Source organism: Pelophylax lessonae (assembly GCF_965119305.1).
Source record: "Pelophylax lessonae genome assembly, chromosome: 2".
Lineage (NCBI taxonomy): Eukaryota > Metazoa > Chordata > Amphibia > Anura > Ranidae > Pelophylax > Pelophylax lessonae.
The window spans coordinates 266,335,512-266,359,118 of NC_138769.1; the positions used below are offsets into that span (position 1 = coordinate 266,335,512).

Below are 23,607 nucleotides of genomic sequence, written 5' to 3' on the forward strand. Positions count from 1 at the left end.
AGAAGGGATCAACAGACAGATTCCCCGCTTGGCAGGTGGACACCAACAGAGTCCATCCCATGTGGAAGGGGCCAAATACTGCATCAGATGGAGATCGTTCTGTGAAGGATGGCACACAGAGTTATTGTAAAATTATGAAAACATTTTAGTGTGTCTTCATTCCAGAGCTACAAGAAAACATACATTTCCCATGGGACTTTATATGAGGTGCAACACACTCAAAAGGTAAATATTTATTGGTAAATACAATTTCCACAGATCAACAGTAACATAATGCCATATAGTCAAGCAGATTGGTCAATATATACATATTAATTCCGTAGCCAGGTACAGTGTTACAAAGATCAATCAATAATTGGTGTGAACTTGCATCTATGTAACCCGAAACGTTTCGTGACATGACTTAACTTCCTCAGGGGTTGATGCACACACAATTGTAAATCTGCAAGACATCAAATACTCATGTGTGCAGGCTCTCCACGGTGGTCGGCTACATTATTCCTCACTCCTTGTCAGCATATCTCACTATGTCATTACAGTGGAGGACTTGTTGGATTGCTTTCCATGCCAGCCGTTTCATCTTGTCCTGTTTGTACACCCACAGTTCCTGGGTCAGACAATTCCAGGTGACTACCATTAGGTCATGAGAATTTGATGTTTTCCAGATTTACAATTGTGTGTGCATCAACCCCTGAGGAAGTGATGTCATGCCACAAAACGCATTGGGTTACATAGATGCAAGTTCACACCAATTATTGATTGATCTTTGTAACACTGTACCTGGCTACGGAATTAATATGTATATATTGACCAATCTACTTGACTATATGGCATTATGTTACTGTTGATCTGTGGAAATTGTATTTACCAATAAATATTTACCTTTTGAGTGTGTTGCACCTCATATAAAGTCCCATGGGAAATGTATGTTTTCTTGTAGCTCTGGAATGAAGACACACTAAAATGTTTTCATAATTTTACAATAACTCTGTGTGCCATCCTTCACAGAACGATCTCCATCTGATGCAGTATTTGGCCCCTTCTACATGGGATGGACTCTGTTGGTGTCCACCTGCCAAGCGGGGAATCTGTCTGTTGATCCCTTCTGAATAGGCGGATGGCTCATCCACAGACACAGCCCACTCTCCTCTATGGGCTATCAGATGTAAACGGGCCACCTGTCTATTCACACCCGATTGCCATCGGGTCATGAGAATGAGAATTTGATGTTTTCCAGATTTACAATTGTGTGTGCATCAACCTCTGAGGAAGTGATGTCATGCCACAAAACGCATTGGGTTACATAGATAAAAGTTCACAACTGTTATTGATTGATCTTTGTAACACTGTACCTGGCTATGGAATTAATATGTTTTATTTGACTAATTTGTTTGTTACTGTTGATATGTTGAAATTGTATTTACCAATAAAGCTTTACCTTGTTGTTTTTACAATTGAATGTGTTGTGCCTCAAATAAAGTCCCATGGAAATTTATGTTTTCTCGTGTTTATTAAGGCCCCTTTCACACTTGTGCGACTTCAAAGTCGTGCGATTTTGCCGCGACTTTTTGCCGCGACTTTTGCCACGATTTTGACTAGGCTTGAATGTCTTTGGCCTCAAAATTGTGCCAAAGTAGTGCAGGGACTACTTTGAAGTCGGATATGAATGGGGCTCATTGGAAATAATGGAGAACGACTTATTTACCAAATTTGCATGATTTTCCGCAAATTCAATATTTTTTGTTGATGAATTAATTATTTTATTATTGTCTATTTCATTTTTATCCCCCCCCCCCCCAAAAAAAAATAAAAAAAAACAGTATTATATAACAGGCAAACTTATAATTATCACTATTAAAGAGCAGTTCAATAGGTTTCCATGTAGTTATATCTGACACTTGGCCTGCCTGCTTTTTGCATATTCAGTCTAATGAGAGAGCTCTCATTAAATAATGATGCCCTTATTAGGCTGTACATACACCAATGAGCCATAAAATTATGACCACTCACCATAACCCCATGATGCATAGACTCCTTTGGAGTATGCTGTGGTTTTTTTGGTTTGTGAAGTAGGCCTTCATTGGATTAGATTTGTTTTTCCAGCACATCCCACAGATATTCGATTGGATTGAGATCTGGAGAATTTAGGGGCCAAGTCAACACCTTAAACTCATTGTTGTGTTCCTCAAATCATTCTTAAATTCATCTCACGAGGCCACCTTCTTCCATTTCTCTGTGGTCCAGTTCTGATGCTCAGATCTTTATTGTGGGCGCTTTAGGATATTGGCATGGTTACCCTGACTGGTCTGCAGGCTATGCAGACCCATACACAACATACTGTGATGCACTGTGTTTTCGGATTAGGGATGTATAATTTTTGGAAAATTTTAAAGCCAGGGCAGAATTTTACGGTAAGGCAAAAATCCAATTTTCTGGGGGAAAAATATAGGGAAAAAATTATTTTTCCCCCCCAGAAAATTGGATTTTTGCCTTACCGTAAAATTCTGCCTAGTGTCCGTAATTTACCACGCCTATAGGGCAGTCCCAGCAGGTATACTCCCACTTCCTGCTATAGGCACTCAGTTTTGTTGCAAGCAGTGTCAGAAGAATATATACCCCAACTCAATAGTTGAAACACATACTTACAGCTGCTCATCCAGAATATGACTGGAGGAGGGAGACCAGGAGGGGGGTTGCATTGCAGAATGAGAGATGTCCCTTCATTTATAACAATCGGATCTAAGTTTTCTTTTGGCCATAGTGGAGATCCTGTGAAATAAAGGCATGTGGCAAGGTTATGAGATATAACAAGAAGCAAGAGATCTGAGGTGCACTTTCATACATTGATTATTATTCAATCACTAAGTATGTTAGAATAGGCATTTTATTTGTTTCTATAAGAATAAAAAATCCAAACAATCAAGCAACAATTTTAAGATCCTGTATGAAAATTTCAATGTCCAGTATTTAATAAATGAAATAAGTTGTTATAAATAGTACATCTATTCATTTCTTCATAATTCACTGAAGAAGTCCCAGTGGATCATGAAATCTGTTACTGGTTCAGATCTAGTCACTTAATGCCATATATTGTAAAGCACTGCTCAAAATGTGGGCGCTATCTAAATTGTGAATAATAATAATAATATTATACCGGAGGAGGAATGGTGGCATGCAGTAACATATATAATATGCCTGTATACAGTATATAAAATCTGGCTTTTAGGGGAATAACATCCTACATGTACGCTTTTACAGAATGGGTTGAAGCTTACTGGAGCTGTTTAAGCATAAAAGCAAGAAAACAAATTTCTTAGTTTGATATGAATTACTGACTTTTCCCCTAACTCTCAGAACTGGGAACCTACTAGAAACCTGAAGTAAGATTTTATTCGAAAGGGCTGTCCCGTGCTGGTTGCGAGCAAAGCACTGATATTCCCCTTCATAATCTTCTGGTCTACCACCCCCATAAATGTCTATGACAAGGGTTCCTGAACGTCTGCGAAATGAAACTTTTGGATCCTTAGCAACATTATAAAATTTTCCATTCTTGGTCCATGTAAATCTGGAAAAAAAATCAGAATGTTATAGGTAGATAGACAGTCAGGCAAAATTAATTCTATAGGTAGTTATGTAAATAATATGTGGTATTAATATTATTTATGTGCACTTTACACAGACACAGACATTTCCTTAATATAATTATGTCCCCCCACTTACTGCGACAGCTACACCAGTTAGCTAAATAACATACATAAAGACTAAATAACATTCATAAAGACTAAATAATATTCATAAGGAGTAAATAACATACATAAAGAATAAATAATATTCATAAGGAGTAAATAACATACATAAAGAATAAATAATATTCATAAGGAGTAAATAACATACATAAAGAATAAATAATATTCATAAGGAGTAAATAACATACATAAAAATTAAATAATATATGTAAAGAATGTATGTATAGCGCTCATGTGGCATGTGATAAAAATCTATTTTGTTTCAAACTATTTAAAGCTAATATTTAATCTGCTAATATTTTGCTTCCCCTAGCTCCTCCTTTCCCCTCTCATCACCATGCTAATTACATTTTGAAATAAAATTCCTTTTTAATGATATACCTTATTTTATACCCAGTCATTTCATCACTGGGTCCTTAAAACAACACAGCACCCTGCCTCATTACACCCCCTCAAAAGCCCTTATCTCTGATTTAAACAGTAGGCTGTCACTTAGGAGGAGTTATGCAAATATTAAAATGCCTTAAAGGGTGGATGTCAATCTGGAGGAGACTGCATGCAGACTGCCCTAGGTAAAGATGCTGAGCCTATAGAACTGAAATAAAAGTGGATACTATATGACCTCCACCCAGGAAAGTTTTCTTACAATTTTCTTGAAATTGACCTTCAACTATGTAGTACAGAGGCCTGCCTAATGGCGCTTTTCCACTGCATAGAACCGTACCGGCTCCGCACGCTTTTGTGCTTTTCCACTGCGGTACCGCATGGTATAGGGTCGGAACGGTTCGGTACGGTACGGTATAGGTTTGCTTTTCCACTGCATGGAACCGAACGGTACGGTACAGCTCTGAAAAAACAGTACCTACTCGATTGTGGTTCCAACAGGTACCAAACTGGTACCATATCCCACAATCCTTTGCATGCAGTCACTACTAGCCACAGATTGGTCAGAGAATCACACCCACCCCGTTGTTATCCCACCCACTTAACTTTAGTACTACTTTAGTGGAAAAGCAAACCTATACCGTACCGTACCGTACCGAACCGTTCCGACACTATACCATGCGGTACCGCAGTGGAAAAGCAAACCGGGCCAAGCAGGGCCAAGTAGAGCCGAGCCGGTACTAGCCGGTACTTGCAGTGGAAAAGTGCCATAATTGGATACAAGTGAAAGTGTTGTTTAGCTTTGACTTCAAGTTATGTGGTTTGTGGTAAGTCTAACAGAAAATTGTACATGTATAGCCAGCCTTACTCCGCCATCATTAAAAAATTAAATGTTCACCAACACATCCTATAAGGCTTAGGTAGCATGCTACATGTACTAATTTCATGCCTGTTACCTGTATTAAGTAGTATATGACCATTATAGGTCATTAAGTGGTTAAATGTATTGTTGCAAGCAAAGCAATTCATATTTTAAAAATGAAACATGGACAAAAAGAATCATGCAGGCCAGTGTATAAATTGGGGGAGCAAAAAAGAAGCCCTAATTATAGGAAGCTTTTTAAATGAAGGTGACCCTGCAATCAGACTGTGTATTAACCACTTTAGCACTACTCACATTGCTGCTACTGCAGCAATGTGGCACGATCCCGTCCAGCGACGTAGACCTACGTCGCTGTTTTCAGTCACAGCGGGAGTCGGGCCAGGGGAGGAGCGGCGGTGATCACCGCCGCTCTTCCCCGATCGTCGGGGAATCGAGTGTGGAGATCCGCCCGCTTGTGTTAACAAAGCGGGCGGATCTCCTGAGTGACAGGCAGGGACAGATTGCAGAGTTCAGCATAGCTGAACCCTGGATCTGTCCTTGTGTCACACAGTCACCTCCCCCCATACATGTCAGTAAGCACCAGGCATACATTAACCCCTCCCTCTCCAATAAAATTAACCCCTTCCCTGCCAGTGTCATTTTTACAGTAACAGTGCATATTTGTAGCACTGATTACTGTAGTAATGTCACTGGTAAACCCAAAAGTGTCAAAAATGTCAGTCAAGGGTCCGATCTGTCCGCCGCGATGTCGCAGTGCCGAAAAAAAAATCGCAGATCGCCGCCATTACTCGTTAAAAAAAAAATACCAAAAATGACAGAAATCTTTCCCTTAGTTAGTAAACGCAATAACTTTTGCGCAAACCAATCAAAATATGCTTATTACGTTTTTTTTTACCAAAAATATGTAGCAGAAAACAAACTGGCCAAAAATGATAAAAAAATTTGATTTTTTTACATTTTTTTGGGGGAATTTTATATAAAAAAAATGTGAAAATATTGTTATTTTTTCAAAATTTTCGCTCTTTTTTGTTTATAGCGCAAAAAGTAAAAATCGCACAGGTGATCAAATACCACCAAAAGAAAGCCCTGTTTGTGGGAAAAAAAGGAAGTAAATTTTGTTTGGGTACGGCGTTGCATGACCGCACTATTGTCAGTTAAAGTTGCGCAGTGCCGAATCGCAAAAAGTGGCCTGGACATAAGACAGCAAAATCCTCCGGTGGTAAAGTGGTTAAAATCCGACTTTTCAATAAAGCAGACAACTCCTGCCAATTTTTGAAAACACCACTTCGGGCACCTCTATTGAAACCATCGAAAGGCCTTTTTTGGGCTGATTCCTCTTTTTTGGTCGCATACTCCTGCTCAAGACCTGTGAGTGTCCCTACTACTTTCTATCAAAACAATATAGAATATAAAATACACACACACACACACTATATACACATTTTTGAATGTAATGCAGCTGTTTTTTTTCCTTAAATACAGGAAAATTTTACTTTACCTAGTCTGATCTCCTTTTACTTTTTTTATTTACTTACGTGGGATGTGGATTTCCCTGAGCTTCACACTCAATGATAATGTTATCACGTGGATCAACAATATAATTTTTCACAGATTGCTTAGTAATGGTTGGCGGCTGAATAACTGTAGAATAAAAAAAGGTAAAGTTAGAATATTAGACATTTAATCCATGAGATTTTGACATTCCAAATCCCATTTTCTAATGCAATATTCCAATGCTCAATTTCTAAACAAAACATAACCAAATATGAGCAACCTGGCAGACGACATCTAAGTAAACACCAGTACTACTACAAATCTTTATTTGTCTTCTTTAGGCCCCTTTCACACTTGTGCACCTTAAAAGTTGCGTGAATTTACGGCGATTTTACCGTGATTTTGACTGGGCTTGAAGCAATGCCTATGTCTTTGGACGTCAAAACGCATTAAAATCGGACCAAAGTAGTGCAGGAAATACTTTAAAGTTGGTGCAACTTCAAATTGCACAGATATGAACGGTACTTATTGGAAATAATGGAGAACAACTTGTCATGCGATTTTGCAGTCCAAAATTGCAGGACAAGTGTGAAAGGGGTCTTAAAGAAACCTTGCCCTTGCTATTTAGCCTTTAAAGCGCATGAATAGACATCGACTTACTGTACATATTTGTTCTGAATTCTCTTACCAATCTGCTCAGTGTTATTTATTTTATTCAGGTTATTTGGCATCTTTTTGCATGCATTATGCTCATTGAAAAAAGGGAAAAAAAGCGTGCTCAGTCATCTGAATTTTCATTTTCATTTGGTTATCACTGATCTATTTAACAAGCAAACACATGATAAAAGAGTGACAGTTTTTAAAAAATCATGCAGCTAGACAGTAGCTCTGTGTATTTTTCACTTTGTGGCAAGATAGAAACAAATCGGGCTTCTAAATGAAACTTACGCTCTCGTTGAATGATTGCTGTTAATTTCCATGACAGCAAATAGAAAGTTGAAGAAGAGATAAAGTTAGTAAAACAAAAATACATACATTAATGTACAAGTACTGCTGCAAACTATCAAAAAATAAAGAAATAAAACAAAGATGGCAACTTTTTTTTTTCTTTTTATAGAAATCTTGATTTTCATACTGAGGGGCGCTTGTTTGCTTACCTTGTCCTTTTTAAGACATACTGCAGTCATGTTCCTCACTCCCAAGTTTTGTTGCTCATCAGACATAACTGGTCAGAATTCTCAGACCTACTTTCTAATTGAATCTGCTAAAACATGATCCCTTTTTTTTTTTTAAGTGATCACATCCCCTCTGTTCTCAGCAGTATAACAGCTGGGGGGAGGAGAAGCAGCAGCACACTGAAATTCCCATTGAATGGCTGTGCAGCAGGGGCATGTCAGGACAAGTCTGATCATTGGAGGACAGTACACTGGTACACTGGGTTCCCAGCATAGCTAGAGAACTGAACTGACCACGTTGTGCTCTCCTGCTTAGTGTGGTCAGTTTTTAATAGGAAAGCAAGGGGACTAGCAGGAACACCAGGGATTTCACAAAAAGGAAGCAATACAAAGAGAACAGGATACTTTATCATACAAATACATGGTATAGCAGGTACATATCAGGAATATGAAGTGTTAGGGTAACAAGCGCTTGCCTGCTAGCACTGACCAGTGTTCTGGAGTAAGTACAGCGAGCACTGCCCGAGCTCCTCAGTTTTTTTTTTCTTCATCCCACTTGGTTGAACAAAAAAAAACTCAAAGTGTGTACCATGCCTTAGATATGTGTTTAAAAAAATTGCAGTGTCAGGACAGTATGGCTTAAGAAAGAACACGCAGTTTTCCGTAAAAAAAAAAAAAAAGAAGTAAAGTGGCCAGACAGCTTTATATGTTGTACATCAGTGACAACAGGCTAAAATACAGAAAAATACAAGACATAGGCAGATTTTTTCCTAGAAAAAAACTATGTTTTTTTCAGATACAGCTGTGTAAAAATTGTGAAAACATGGCCAAATGTTGAAATAGAAGGCATAGAGAGGTGTCTCCAAAAAAGAAAAAAATTATTTGTAAGTGCTCAGGTACAAGTGTATAAAAATTGTAGAGACCACACACCGCTCCAGGTGGAAATGCCTTCAAAAATCCTCACAGGTGTAGGGTGCAGGCACAATGTGCAAGCCATATAAAACAAAAAGTATGTCTGGACAGCCGCACTTCAATGCAAATATTTATTGAAAAGAGGATAAAAATACCACAGTATAGAGAGGTACGGATCAAAGACTGCTGACGCGTTTCACACTACTAACAGCACTTAATCATAGCTATATGAATGTAAAAAAAATTGAGCAGTGGCAGAACAATATGGCTTCAGGGAGAACATAGGCAAATGTTAAGACAGAAGGGAAAATGAGAAAATGAATGCATCAGCTCATTTTGGATATTATGGGTTTTATTGCTTTTTTGGCAAACAGGAAGCAAATAAGGAGGAGAACTGCAAGAAGGAGGCAATGTTTAGTCTTTTTCTGGTAAAATAGATGCTACATTTGTTTGGTAATTCTCTGTGATCTAGGCCTGATTAGTTTTAATAAAATTAAGCTCGTCAGTGCTGTCTGGGGACTGCTCAACTCACTGTCTACCTCCATATGCCAATCTTCCTTGGGGGAAGATATAAGAACTGCACATCAATGTGTAATCTTCCTTCTGTAGCAAATTAGAAACGGAATGATCAAATAGATCAACCATCTCCCGATTTTGCACGGGTTTAGTGGGATTAGCTGAGGAAGGGAGTTCATCAAAGACTCTGGCAGAAAACTGGCTGCTCTGTGTCTAGGAAAAGATAAAGGATGCAGACTTTAAGAGCCAGCCATCCATGCTGTGCGTGGATGAGTGGACCACTTTGTCCAAGGAAAAGTAGACGTGCTTTGCCTCTGCTGTGCATTGCCCTACAACTACTTTATCCTGCAGCACCTGTTTTCCCCTTACTACATTATATGTTGCACCACTGCCACTGCTTTTAGGCTTGCCCGTCATTTTTAGTTTTTGGTGAGGTGTATGCCCTCCTTTTTTAAACTAGTGATGGGAGGGTAAGGTAAATGTGAGTTACATGTGGTCCTTTTGGTGCACACTTTTTTGCACAATACAGTGGTATGCTACAAAGTAAAGCCAGCTCCAAGAGCAGTTATGCAGCAAGTGAATCAACACCTACTGACCCAATATGAAAAAACAACATACCCCCCACATCAATAAAAACCTTGCAGCAAAAAAGCAGCTTTGATTAAAAAAAAAAAGATGTATGTTTGATTGGCTCCTGCTTAAATTGAACTATATGTAGCACCCTTGTCCTAAACAGGGCTGCTAATAAGTTTAGCTGTGCTAGGTGGTAGTTAGCCTGGCTAAGTTGTAGCCTTTGTGATCATTGGATTTTCCTCCTAAGCCTGGTTTAGCTGTGCTTTCTCCCTTTTGTCAATAGGTGGCACTGTTACATTTGGCATTAGTGTGATGAATTACAGTGAGTCTAGGATATGTATACTTTTCTCAGTCAATCATACTGGTTGCTGAGCATGCTGGGAGAATGTATTTATTTGGAGGAAGTTATGTGATCTATGTCCTTTTCTGGAGGCAAAAGGAAAAGATGGAGACCTGAGATGAAGTACCAGAAATTACTCTTGCATGGACTGGGGAAACCATGGAGAGCCTGGGAAAGCGTCAAGATGGAATCATCCAGAGAGTTCCTGCACCTTCTGTGAGTTGAGTATTGTTACTATAGGAGACAGCTTATGCTACAAAGTACAGATTGCTGGTTCAAATTTAAAGGCTCTTTTTCTGTACTGCTGTCTACTTTTTCTATGTTTCTGTCTAAGGAGTCTGCCAATCTGCTAGTCCGCTGTTGTTTTTGACTAAGGGTGTCCTGTGCCCTACCCCTCTCTCCCACATTTTCCTGTTGTGAGACATAAACTTCTCTTTGTTCAAGCATTAAAGAGACTGATGCCCATCTTTCTACCTTGTACACCACCCACAATGCCTAGCAACTTGTACCCCGAGGAGGAATGTCGGCCCCAACTGCCTTTGGAGGTCACCACCAGGCCTCTGGAGGTCGGGGAGGCTCTACATATATGTTTCTGTATTACTGTTGTAGGAGAACCAGCTAGCCTGGGAACAGTTGCCGGTGATGTGAATGTTTTAATGTAATGTGTTGCAGTATGTAGAATTAAATAGCCTCTAGATATTGCATGCCACCTAGTTCTTTCACTGTACAGTTTAATTTACAGCTGCTCTTATCAAGACCAGGTGGTGGCTACATAAATTGTCTGGTCACATGCTGGACTAATAAGTCTGTAGGAAGAAACTGGACTGCATAGGGTGATTTAAAAAAAATGTGCACTGCAGGAAAAGCTGGGTAATGCTAAACCGTTTAAAAATCATGGCTTAAAAATGGTACTTGGTCATATTTACATACAGAATGGAATAGAACAGAATAAGTATAGAAAAGAATAAGAATAAAAACCAAAACAGCAAAAAAAACAACTACTGCATTTGATGGGGACTGTCCAACAAAATATAGGCAACCTGGCAACTAGGGAAGAGGGGTTAGTCGGGTCTCTGGTCAATAAGAGGGTATAAGGGAGATTTGTGTATTAAAGCAGGGTGATTGCATGTACAGTGCCTTGCGAAAGTATTCGGCCCCCTTGAACTTTGCGACCTTTTTCCACATCTCAGGCTTCAAACATAAAGATATAAAACTGTAATGTTTTGTGAAGAATCAACAACAAGTGGGACACAATCATGAAGTGGAACGAAATTTATTGGATAGTTCAAACATTTTTAACAAATAAAAAACTGAAAAATTGGGCGTGCAAAATTATTCAGCCCCCTTAAGTTAATACTTTGTAGCGCCACCTTTTGCTGCGATTACAGCTGTAAGTCGTTTGGGGTATGTCTCTATCAGTTTTGCACATCGAGAGATTGAAATTTTTGCCTATTCCTCCTTGCAAAACAGCTAAAGCTCAGTGAGGTTGGATGGAGAGCGTTTGTGAACAGCAGTTTTCAGTTCTTTCCACAGATTCTCGATTGGATTCAGGTCTGGACTTTGACTTGGCCATTCTAACACCTGGATATGTTTATTTGTGAACCATTCCATTGTAGATTTTGCTTTATGTTTTGGATCATTGTCTTGTTGGAAGACAAATCTCCGTCCCAGTCTCAGGTCTTTTGCAGACTCCATCAGGTTTTCTTCCAGAATGGTCCTGTATTTGGCTCCATCCATCTTCCCATCAATTTTAACCATCTTCCCTGTCCCTGCTGAAGAAAAGCAAGCCCAAACCATGATGCTGCCACCACCATGTTTGACAGTGGGGATGGTGTGTTCAGGATGATGAGCTGTGTTGCTTTTACGCCAAACATAACGTTTTGCATTGTTGCCAAAAAGTTAGATTTTGGTTTCATCTAACCAGAGCACCTTCTTCCACATGTTTGGTGTGTCTCCCAGGTGGCTTGTGGCAAACTTTAAATGACACTTTTTATGGATATCTTTAAGAAATGGCTTTCTTCTTGCCACTCTTCCATAAAGGCCAGATTTGTGCAGTATACGACTGATTGTTGTCCTATGGACAGAGTCTCCCACCTCAGCTGTAGATCTCTGCAGTTTATCCAGAGTGATCATGGGCCACTTGGCTGCATCTCTGATCAGTCTTCTCCTTGTATGAGCTGAAAGTTTAGAGGGACGGCCAGGTCTTCGTAGATTTGCAGTGGTCTGATACTCCTTAAAATTTCAATATTATCGCTTGCACAGTGCTCCTTGGGATGTTTAAAGCTTGGGAAATCTTTTTGTATCCAAATCCAGCTTTAAACTTCTCCACAACAGTATCTCGGACCTGCCTGATGTGTTCCTTGTTCTTCATGATGCTCTCTGCGCTTTAAACGGACCTCTGAGACTATCACAGTGCAGGTGCATTTATACGGAGACTTGATTACACACAGGTGGATTCTATTTATCATCATTAGTCATTTAGGTCAACATTGGATCATTCAGAGATCCTCACTGAACTTCTGGAGAGAGTTTGCTGCACTGAAAGTAAAGGGGCTGAATAATTTTGCACGCCGAATTTTTCAGTTTTTTATTTGTTAACAAAGCTTGAAATATCCAATAAATTTTGTTCCACTTCATGATTGTGTCCCACTTATTGTTGATTCTTCACAAAAAATTACAGTTTTTTATCTTTATGTTTGAAGCCTGAAATGTGGCAAAAGGTCGCAAAGTTCAAGGGGGCCGAATACTTTCGCAAGGCACTGTATTTTATGGTGAGTTGACAGGTTAAACATAGATGAATTGTATAGAACTATCTGAATCTAGATTTACCTTGTATATAAAATATTCAAATAAATATTTACAATAAATAACCCAAAGAAAATAAAATGTTAACATAGAATGAGCAATTCAAGTAGAATAAGGGACAACACATTTTTTTTCCATTTTGTATAGAGTAAGTGGGGGTTATAACTAATGTCTGTTTTTTTTTTTCGATCTGTGTCCCATTGCAGGGATTTCCCTTCACTTCCTGTCCCATAGCCAAATCAGGAAGTGAGTGGCCGTTCCTTCAAAATGAGTGAGACCCTGGTTGTCACCAAAACTATTGCATCCATTTAATGTTTTACCCTTTATTTCTGTTGGTGGCAACACAAAATTTGGGATTTTCTTTCACTTTCACTCTTGGTGATATCGGTACACAGGACAAATAAAGAGGTTAAGCCTCTCAAACATGGCGCAGACAGAAAAAAATAAATAAATACTAAGTGTTCTAATCCCTCTCCACTCTATCCAAAACTAAAAAAAAAATTCCTTTAGTTATAACTATTCAACAATAGCATCCCGACACAGCTATAATATTCTTTATAACTTACGGTCCAAAGGAACTTCAATAGCATAAGCAAGATGGAAAATAAAAATAAAGGGTGTCCATAAAACAGTTTCAGACTTCATTTTGCTTCTTAGGATTAAACGCAAGCTGCCTTAAAGCTTTCTATAATCAGATCTGAAGAGACACAAAAGCATTAGTCAATAAAGCAATTGAATATATTCTAAAAACACCCAAATAATCCTACAACTTGATTAAGATCACAAGTTCTGTGGCAGTACATGTAGGCAGGTTTTGCGCTGCCATCAATACATTTCTCAGTTGCACTTGAGATTGGTGAATGCATGTGTATGCTTTCTCACAAGACATTGCTTTCATTTCCAATCATTTTTATTGAGTACTTGAAGCTGGATACACACAATACAACTTTTGTTGTTAGATTTCCTTTAGATTTACCTTCAACTATGAAGTGCAAGGGTTGCCTGACTGCATACTAATTGAAAGTGTTTAGATTTGACCTCATATTATATGGTTTTGGTAAATCTAAAGGAAAAAATCTAAAGACAATTGTATAATGTGTATGCAGCTTTTGATGAGATTCAAAAGCCAGCATCAGAACATATGGCAATAGAGAGAGAAAACAAAAGTGTGCTTGGATGTATACAGGAATACAAAATTGTAGTTGAAAACAAAAAAAATAATGTATACTCCAGTTCTAGATTGTAAGCTCTAACGAACGAGCAGGGCCCTCTAGTTCCTCCTGTTTTGAATTGTATTGTAACTGTATTGTCTTCCCTCACATTGTAAAGTGCTGCGCAAACTGTTGGCACTATATAAATCCTGTATAATAATATAATAATAATACATATGGATCTCCCCAATTTGCAATACAATAAACATAAATGTTAAACAATGGGTTTATAAAAACTCTCACAAGACGTCCCAGATATAGAAAGAGCGTTGATTTGAATCAATATTATAACAGAAGTAAGACTTCCCATACTTTATATATTTAGTTAGAGGGGGCAATGCAAAGTATACATCCAGCTGAGCCTCATTAACTGGGCTTGACTCCAACCATGAGCAAGACTCTGGGCATCACATTTATCTTTTTATGCCGCAGTTATCAGCTTAAGAGTCGGTTCACACTGGAGCGACACGACTCCTTACTACTTTGGGAGGCGACTTGTCAGTCCCGTGCACCACGACTTCGGAGCGACTTGCAGGGACTTCACATAATGGAAGTCTATGCAAGTAGCTCCGAGGTCGCCCCGAAGTAGTACAGGACCCTTTTTCTAAGTCGGAGCGACTTGTGTCGCTCCTATTAGAACGGGTCCTGTAGCGGTCAATGGACCGCAAGGGAGCGCGACTTGTCAAGCTGACAAGTCGCGCTAATGTGAACCGGCTCTAAGAGCCATATGAAAGTCATAAAAGTAAATAAGAAACAAAGAAAGGAACTGTTAGAAATTAAGACAGAAGGAAAGAGATCACCCAATTCGGCTGAGGCATGGGCCATTCGATTCTCAAGAGGAATCCGAAAAATATTTAATCCAGGGATGCCAGATTTTCAAAAAGATTTGAACCTTGTGGCCAAGAAGAGTGATGTCAGGCTTGATTCTCCCTCATAATTTGGTCCTTGATCTTATTAAAGTGTGACTTAACAATCACATCTCAGTCGAGTTCAAGGTTGTGAGGCAGTATATCAGGGATCAAATCCTGTATCAGAGAGTGTATGGACAATTCCAGATCTACAACAGTTCTTGAAAGGCCCCATACCCTGAAATTGTATTGAGACCTAGTTTCCAGGTCTTCAATTTTAACATTATCCTAACTGTTCCTGGAGGAAGGAGATCATATTGGTATTTTGATTTACTCTTTTAATTGCACCATCTATCTTGGACTCTATGGTATCCAATTGTTTGCCAATTCCAAAAAGGTTGCCCTTGAGGCCTGTATTAATAATATCACATGTCTTGGACAGTTCCTGTTGTAGGAGTGCAGAGAATATGGCAAGCAGAGCAGCATCTCCAGAGTAAGTAACTGTGGGCAGAGAAAGCTTTTTTGATGTTGAGCTGGTTTGGCTGATAATTCTGCCATGTTTTTTCCCCATGGGAGAGGCTGGAGAAGCCACTCCTTCAATCCCCACTCCTGGGGAGGCAGAAGAAGGGGAAAGCTGAGTTATCATAACAAGTGATGTGGCCAGCAGCTCATCCAGAGATTGGGAAAAGAAAGGATCCCGGGCTGTGTCTTCTGGGGAAGCTACAGGTGTGTGAGGTGAGACGTTTTGCTGAGCCAGCAGGCTGCTAAATGGTGTCTCTCATTTTCCCTTTGCCATCTTAGCTGGAGTAGGCCGCTGTTGAGAGAAAGTGGGGCGTGCCGATCAGGACTGCTGTGCGGGGTGATGTTTTTTCCTCACCTTTCCCACTGTCCTCCACTGCATTTCCGATGCGGTTAGTGTAGTGTTCCCACCCCCGCTTCCTGTGCCCCAGTTGCTGTTTTTAAGCCGGATGGGTCAGAGACCTACAGAGCCCAGCTAGTGCATGTCCTCTCCTAGGGCTGCATGCAGGCGCACTCAAGAAATTGCTTCAAACACTGTGGTCAAGCTCTAGGGATAATCAAATCAAGAGAATCACTGTTTCATCATTACTATATGGTAAAAAAACAGTATACTTTATATGATTCTCCACAGACTTGACACATCTTTATGCAAATGCAAGAGAACAGAAGCATTTGCTCATCATTATCGATCTCTTGGATTTTTTAAAATGAAAACTGCTGTGAACTGGATCACTTATTTTTTAAACAAATACTGTAAACTCTGCATATTATGTATGGACTCCAGCATTGACTCTATAGAATAAGAGAGGGTTTTAAACCATGTTGATTTTTTATTTTATTTTTGCCATTTTCATCCCATTAGGGAGATTGCTTGTGCTATTAAATTTATTTAAATTTATTTCAGTAAGGGTTTTTGGTCATGTGGTGCTTACAAACACCCAACTTTCCACCTTTCCCAGGTCAAAGTGCCTGTAGAAGATGAACTGCTCATAGATTACTTTTTTCTTTTTAGGTTCTCATAGATGAGGATGAAGTGAAGGCTCATGAGCCTGCATAAACCTGAAACACAACTGAAGTTGGGTGGAGAAAAATGTAAACTTGCTTACATATTCACCTCCATGGTCAGGATCCTTCCAGAGCCTTGAGCAGCTTTAGACAGCTTTTAACCACTGTTGGATGGTTTTGGGTCAAGGGAGTATGTGTGAAGGGAGCCTTAGAAAACAAAATGTCACCTAGGGTTGACACTCTGGTTAAGCACTACCATAGGCACACTGGCAACCTTAGATAGGGCTTGGAGAGATTAAAGTCCCACTCCTTTATCTAGGATCTCCTTATGCCTCGTACACACGCAACGATTATCGGCCGACCGATCGTCCGACTTTTGTCCAGAGTGGTGTTTTGTTGGTTGGAATGTGCCTAGACTGCACACGAATTTTCTCGGCCAACAAAAATCTACTTCAGAAGTGATGTCATGTTCTGGTTTACTTTCCATGTGTTTTTTCTTCTCTGAGCATGCCCAGTCTTGCTCATCAGATTTTTGTCTGCCGAAATCTGTACTGACTGACGGAAAATCGGCCGTTGTGTTGACGGCCAACAAAAATTTTATAGCCTGCACACCAGATTATTTTCGGCCGAAAAGTCGGAGTCGGTTGTCGGAAGCATCATACTAACAAGCCGAAAATCGGCCGATCAGACGTTGGCCGAAAATTCCCAGCCAAAAATCGATGCGTGTGTACGAGGCATTCATTTCAGGATTCAGCTGCAGAGACACTTGGTCCTGCAGGTTATTTGTGGTATGGTACAAATCTGTTTTGCTATTGCTGCTCTGTTTTGTTGCCTTGTTGAGATTATCTCCAAAATAAATCTTTCTTATTTAGCCTAGGTGTGTCAGAGGGAGCGTGGCATTGGCAGAAAGGTCATTGTCATCTGAAATCAGAGGACCCAAATATCAGTGGTTCCTTCGAGGGTAAGCACTACTTCTGGGGGCTCCTCCAGAAAGGGCCACAGACTGGCGCTACAAGTGTTATCAGCCCTGGGGATCAGGGGCCAAGGCCCAAGGTGTAATTCAAATGCGAATAGTTACTGTCACTCAGGATTATTAGTGCATTGTGAAAACTGTCTGTGTTGCCTGTGTATCTTTACCAGTATATGCAGTTTTATTTATTTTATATTATGATTATTGAAGAGTTAAAGACAGAGACAGTGCTTCTGAAAAGCAGATTGGTGATACTGCATATTGGTCATGCCTTTTTTAATTTGCTATATTTTTTGGGTATATTTGGTTGGAGTTCTCTTAAGCACGGAAGAAGCAGGCTCAGAAAAGAGTTTAGCATATGGAATAGCCCAAACAATACTTGTTCACTAGCTGAATTAGGCCATAGAGGAACTATGCAATGCCAAAAGAAAATCCACTGAACAAACGTTTAAAAAGTATTGAATGCCATGGTAAAAAATTGTTATATTATACTATAAAATGTATTCAGCAGCAATAGCATCCTAATTGTGTGACATTACATGGAAAATATTAAGGCAGGAAAAATAATTGAATTCCAGTGATTAAAAAGAGCGAGGAACAGACAGCAGACAGATATAAACTGTTTTCTGCTACTCATGCAGTTCTCTGCTTGTTTCAAACAAATATACAGTAACTGGGATTCGAATATACTTTTTCGGGGAACAAAAAAACATTTATTATTCATTTTTCAATGAGGGGGTCACTTTTGCCTTGTTGTTCAGTCTGGATCTATCTAAAAAACTAACATCTGAACCTATATATTTTGGAAAGTCTGCTAAAATTTAGATACCCCGATCTGTATACTTGGTGGTAACCATGCAACTAGCTTTTTCAGAAAAAAAAAAAAAAACCTCAGCAATGACAGCTTCCTTGTTTCATGTCAGGTTTGCCTTGCCTTGTTATTATTAAATAACAAATACTGTATTTGTACATTTTAAATTGCGCCTTTTTTAGAAATAGTGAAAATTGGACGTACGCAAACATTTCTCTAAAAATCTGGAGGTTTTCCTTTTTCACTTACAGCTTTCAGAGTTTATAAAAGAACTCCAAACCATATATATGGCCAGTAGGATAGAAAAGAGGTGCTACTGGTTTTTAAGGCACCACGATATTTGGGCAAATGTTTATCAAACCAATATTTTCGTTAAAAATACACAAATCATTATTAGTGGATTCATACATGGCAAAATGTACAAAATTCCTACTAAATATAAAAGTTAAAACTGTTTTGAGTTAATAAATAACAAATATTTGAACCAATATTTGTACATTTTAAATTGCGCCTTTTTGTGAAATGGTGAAAATTGAACGTACGCAAAATTGTAAATAAAAACAATTTACTCTAAGTGCCGGTTCACACTAGGGCCTCCCATAGGGAAGCTGCGGACCCGTTCTAATAGGAGCGACACAAGTCGCTCCGACCTAGAAAAAGGGTCCGGAGCTTCTTTGGGGTGACCCGGAGGCGACCGCCATAGACTTCAATGTTATGAAGTCCGTGGCGGCCGCTCCGAGGTAGCGGCGCGCTGCTCGCACCGCGACCTCGGAGGTCGCGGTGCGAAGTAGCGTCGCTGCAGTGTGAACCGGGTGTAAAAATCCAGAGTTTACCATTTTCCACTTACAGTTTTCAGAACCGGAAAAGTCCCCTCAGGCTCGGTTCACACTGGTGCCATATGGGAAACCCTGCGAATCCAGTGCGGGTTCCCGTATCGCACCTGAATCGCTGGCAGTTCACAGTGCCCTCTCCAAACTGCTGTGAGTGTCAATACAAAATTAATGACATCCCCAGATTGGTTTGCAGATCGCAGTGCGAACTGTGAATTCAGAAAGGAATCAAATCGCATGGGTGTGAACACCTATGCGATCTAATTCTGGTGTGGACAAAAAAAGGGTCCTGCGCGAAATTTGGTCCGAATGCGATGCAAATTCAGCCATACAGGTTCTATGGCTGAATTTGCATCGCACAGACATCTGCCCAGCAATGTGGTGTTCATCACATGTGATGTCTGGCATCGCACCAGTGTGAACTGGCCCTCAAACGAGACATTTTCTGAAAGCACATGACCTATAGAATCAAAAAAGTGCTACTGTTTTTTGGGCCCCGCAAAAATTGCACAAATGTTGATCATATCACTATTTTCACTAAAAATACACTAAAATCATTAATAGTGCACATAAACACAACATAACTTGCAAAGTTCCTGCTAAATTACTACTAAAGCATCATTCACAAGTAGCATACTAAAGTGTACGCCTATAGAGGGCTATTTTTACCTGCACAGGTGTTCCGTGCATCCCTGTACAGGTAGTCCCGTTTATGTCAATTGGGATGCCACGGCTGCACAGGCATAGCTGCTGTTCCCAATCTAACACGACCCCAAAGGCAGACAGTGTGAGCTCAGGGACATGCACACGGACCTACATGGATGTCAAATTGGGAGCAACGGCTCTGTTCCTGCAGTTGCCACAAATGACACCAAGGGACTGCCTACACAGAGATGCATGGAACACCTGTGCATCCCTGTAAAGGTACGCTGGGTATGCCCGGTGTGAACAAGGCCTTAGGCCCCTTCCACACAAGCAGACCAATCAGGTCTGCCTGTCTGTTTTTCAAGCGGGCCCAATCGGACCCCCCATTGTGTTCTATGGAGAGGCTGATGTAAATGGACATGTGCTCGTTTACACCTGCCTAGCAAATCGGATCGGATTAAAATGGACAGGCAGTCCGTTTCCATACAACCCCATAGAGAACAGTGGGCTGTGCCTGTGTCCGCTCAGCATCAGCGGAGGGGACATGGACCTGTCATTCACCTGCTCAGCGTGGATCAGCAGAGAGATTCCCCGCTGAGCAGGCAGATCTGCTTGACAGAGTCCTCTCCATTTTTTTTTTTTTATATATAAATTTTTTTTTGGGGGGGGCGGATGTCTTTGGGGAGATATCATAGGTTCAAACAGACCCCCATATCTCTTTTTTTTTTAGACAAAAAGGGACTTAAGAATGTCAAATTCTCTGCAGCACTTTACATGTATAGAGACTCCCTATCCATTCATAGTCTGACAGTCTGACATAGTAAACACTTGGTTTACTATGATCAGCTAATCAGCTGTAAGTGGACATAGAAGCCATTGGTAGCAATGGCTGCCTCAGTCCACTGTACTACAGGGAGGGGGCTAGTAAACACATGTTTACCAAGCCCCCCTAAGCCCCAGCTTCACCCGTACCCTCCCCCCCCTCCCCCCGCTAAGCCTGACAGCTCGCCAGAGTGCTGGTCAGCAGCTGTAGGCGGCAGGAAGGAAAGGGAGGGATGCCGCCGGAGGGATGGATGGATCGAGGGGTACCGGGGTCGGTACAGGGGAGGATCAGTTTTGCAGGGGGGATCCCTTCTAAGCCCCTGCAGCACCTGAAGCCTGTTGTGGAAATTTTAAAAGGATTAGCGTGGACATTTTTCAGAATGTGTTTTATTTATATTGTCATTATGACTCCTGTTGTCGGTTTGCTTGCAATACACTCATCAGAGCGTGTACCGGTGAACTGGCATTGAGGAAAGACTATTGGCAATGAAAACCTTCCCTTAGATGTGTAGACGCGTTCGCTCTACATACACATCTCCGCAGGCGAACACTCCATGCGCTATGCGTGGATCTGTATAGATCTATGTGTATTGCTGTGCGGAGTCAGTATCATTTTTATATCTATCTGCCTTTATGAAGAGATACATGCCCATGTTTTTCAACTATACCTTTTTACCATAGTGGAAACCGCTCTTTCCCTGCAGATAGCCTCATGTCTATGGGAACAGTAGTATAATCCGATTAGACATTGTTCTCTGAAGCTTTGCTAAATGGGATTCACACCAGTAGTAGTGGTGGGAGTGCATGCGCGAGTTTGATCACAGCAGCGTTCACTGTTCTACAGAGTTGTATAAAGTACTCGAAACCCATACTTGAGTGCAAGTGCTCAATCAAAAAGTGACTTGAGTAGAAGTACTAAAGTATTCAGCATTTTTTGTACTTAAGTATTGCAAGTAGTTTTTTTTTTTAATTTTACTACTCAAGTACTGAAAGTAAAAGTACCAGTAGTTTTGAAAAACAATTGCTACTCAAGTACTGAAAGTAACTTGAGTAGCAACCCCTCCCCTCCCCCTGCCTCAGCGTCCCTCTCGTCAGTACACCCTCCCCCCCCTGCCTCAGCGTCCTCTCCTACTCACTCAGCTCCTCCGGTCCTCTGGCCGGCGGCCCACCTCCCGGTGATGTCACTACTACTACGATCTGTGCATGAATGAACTGACACACCGGGCGGGAGGGCGGGCGAGCGGCCGCTAATAGCTGTAACTATGTGAGAGCTTCACTTCCCTGTCAGCGGACGATGTGCATGAATGAACTGAACTGACACACCGGGCGGGGGGAGCGGCCGCTAATAACTATAACTTTGTGAGCGCTTCACTTCCCTGTCAGAGGAGATACCCGCCTGATAGTGAAGTGAAGCTCTCACATAGTTATAGTTATTAGCGGCCGCTCCCCCCGCCCTCCCGCCCGGTGTGTCAGTTAAGTTCATTCATGCACATCGTCCGCTGACAGGGAAGTGAAGTGAAGGCTCACATAGTTACAGCTATTAGCGGCCGCTCGCCCACCCTCCTGCCTGGTCTGTTAGTTAATTCATGAACAGATCGTAGTAGTAGGGACATCATTGAGAGGCGGGCGGCCGGCCAGAGGTGCGTCATTTCAAACCTGCGATGCGCCTTCCTCCTTCCTCACGGCGGCCATTAATTTCTGCATTTTTAACCCATTTTCGGCTGCAATGGGATAGGCCCATTTTCGGCCGAAAATTTTGGTGGCCGAAATTTCAGTGCATCCCTACAACAGACATTCTCATATTTCTGCACTGTAGCAAAAAAACTCTTTTTTTTTTTTCAACTCTCTGGTTTCAGAGTTTTGATGAATAAAAACATTTGGTGACCCAGCTGAGATGAATAACTGAAATGCTATATGCAGCTCCATTTATACTTGTACCTCAAGCAGTTGCGATTTTTTGCGGGACTGCGACATTGCGGCGGACTAACATTTTTGACACTTTTGGGGGTACCAGTGACATTACTACAGTAATCAGTGCTAAAAATATGCACTGTTACTGTAAAAATGACACTGGCAGGGAAGGGGTTAATACTATTCAAGGGGTTAAATGTAAGCCTAGAGGAGTGATTCTATCTGTGGGGAGGCGGGGCTTTTGAAATAATCATAGAGACCTATGATCCTATATAGCACGATGGCATGGTCTCTGTAATAATCTGAGGGAGAAGGACAGACGGCTGTGTTTACATCAGAGATGTAAGGGGGGAGATCGCCGGTGTCCGGCAATCGGAGCCACCTGACACCCACACTGGCAGCGCGCACTCGCCCCCTAGTTGCCTCCCAGGCAGATTACGTTTATTAACGCGATTTTGCCTGGGAGAGCCACACTGCCGACGTAAATAGGCAGTGCAGCGATGGCAAGTGGTAAAGTACTGAAAGCTGTAAAATATTTTTGTGCACCAGATGGACATAATTAGTAGAGGGCTATGGACTCAGATGGAAGTACTACAAGTTGGAGACAGTGACACAAATCCAACAAACATTTTCATACTTTTACACTGTAGCAAAACTATAAAAATAAAGTTTGGTCTCTTTTCTAAGCATATTGTACATAATTATTTCAACATGTTTTGTCATTTCTACAAAGGATTATATATATATGTGGGACTTTTCTTTTTTAACAAAGCTTGTGAAATTAATACAGTGTATGGCCAGAAAATCTTTTTCAATAAAAACATTTATTTTTTAAAATGATTCATACAATAAACTTACTCCAGGCAAGGATTATCTGCTCCTTACGTTTTGTCAGTCTTCCCCTTACAATCCGAATTTCAATCTACAAGAAAGCACATAGGATTTGTCATTTTTTTAATATTCTGTGCACCTACAGCTTTACAACTTATCCTAACAATAGGCAAAAAGAAAATCCCTGACCCATTTCAAATAACAAAAAGTATTTAGTTAAAACATCCTACTTCTCCTTGGACACCAACTGCTCCTGAAGTTGAAACACGCTTCTGTGGTCTAAAGTTTTCTAACATTGAAACAGTCTCTGGTCTCCTAAGAAGGCTAGGTGACTGACTTACCCTTGCAGAAAAGAAATTGATCACAAAGATCACTA

The 23,607-nt window shown here is 40.6% G+C and overlaps 1 protein-coding gene across 14 annotated transcripts in view; it reads right to left on the reverse strand.

Moving 5' to 3' along the window:
* Positions 1-23,324, reverse strand: part of NFASC (neurofascin) — a 143,926-nt gene extending 120,602 nt beyond the window's left edge. For 12 of the 14 annotated variants that reach the window (XR_014224912.1, XM_082245188.1, XM_082245184.1 and 9 more), the window contains exons 1-6: positions 23,259-23,324; positions 13,395-13,525; positions 7,456-7,473; positions 6,549-6,654; positions 3,369-3,565; positions 2,647-2,769 (exon numbers count right to left, since the gene is read on the reverse strand). Coding sequence is in view for 13 of the 14 variants with exons in the window: in XM_082245188.1 (XP_082101314.1) it covers positions 2,647-2,769; positions 3,369-3,565; positions 6,549-6,654; positions 7,456-7,473; positions 13,395-13,473 (523 nt within the window). In the remaining variant the exon portion in view is untranslated. The remainder of the gene's footprint in view (positions 1-2,646; positions 2,770-3,368; positions 3,566-6,548; positions 6,655-7,455; positions 7,474-13,394; positions 13,526-23,258) is intronic. The other 2 variants (XM_082245189.1, XM_082245186.1) reach the window with 1 other exon arrangement.
* Positions 23,325-23,607: the final 283 nt, after the last annotated feature.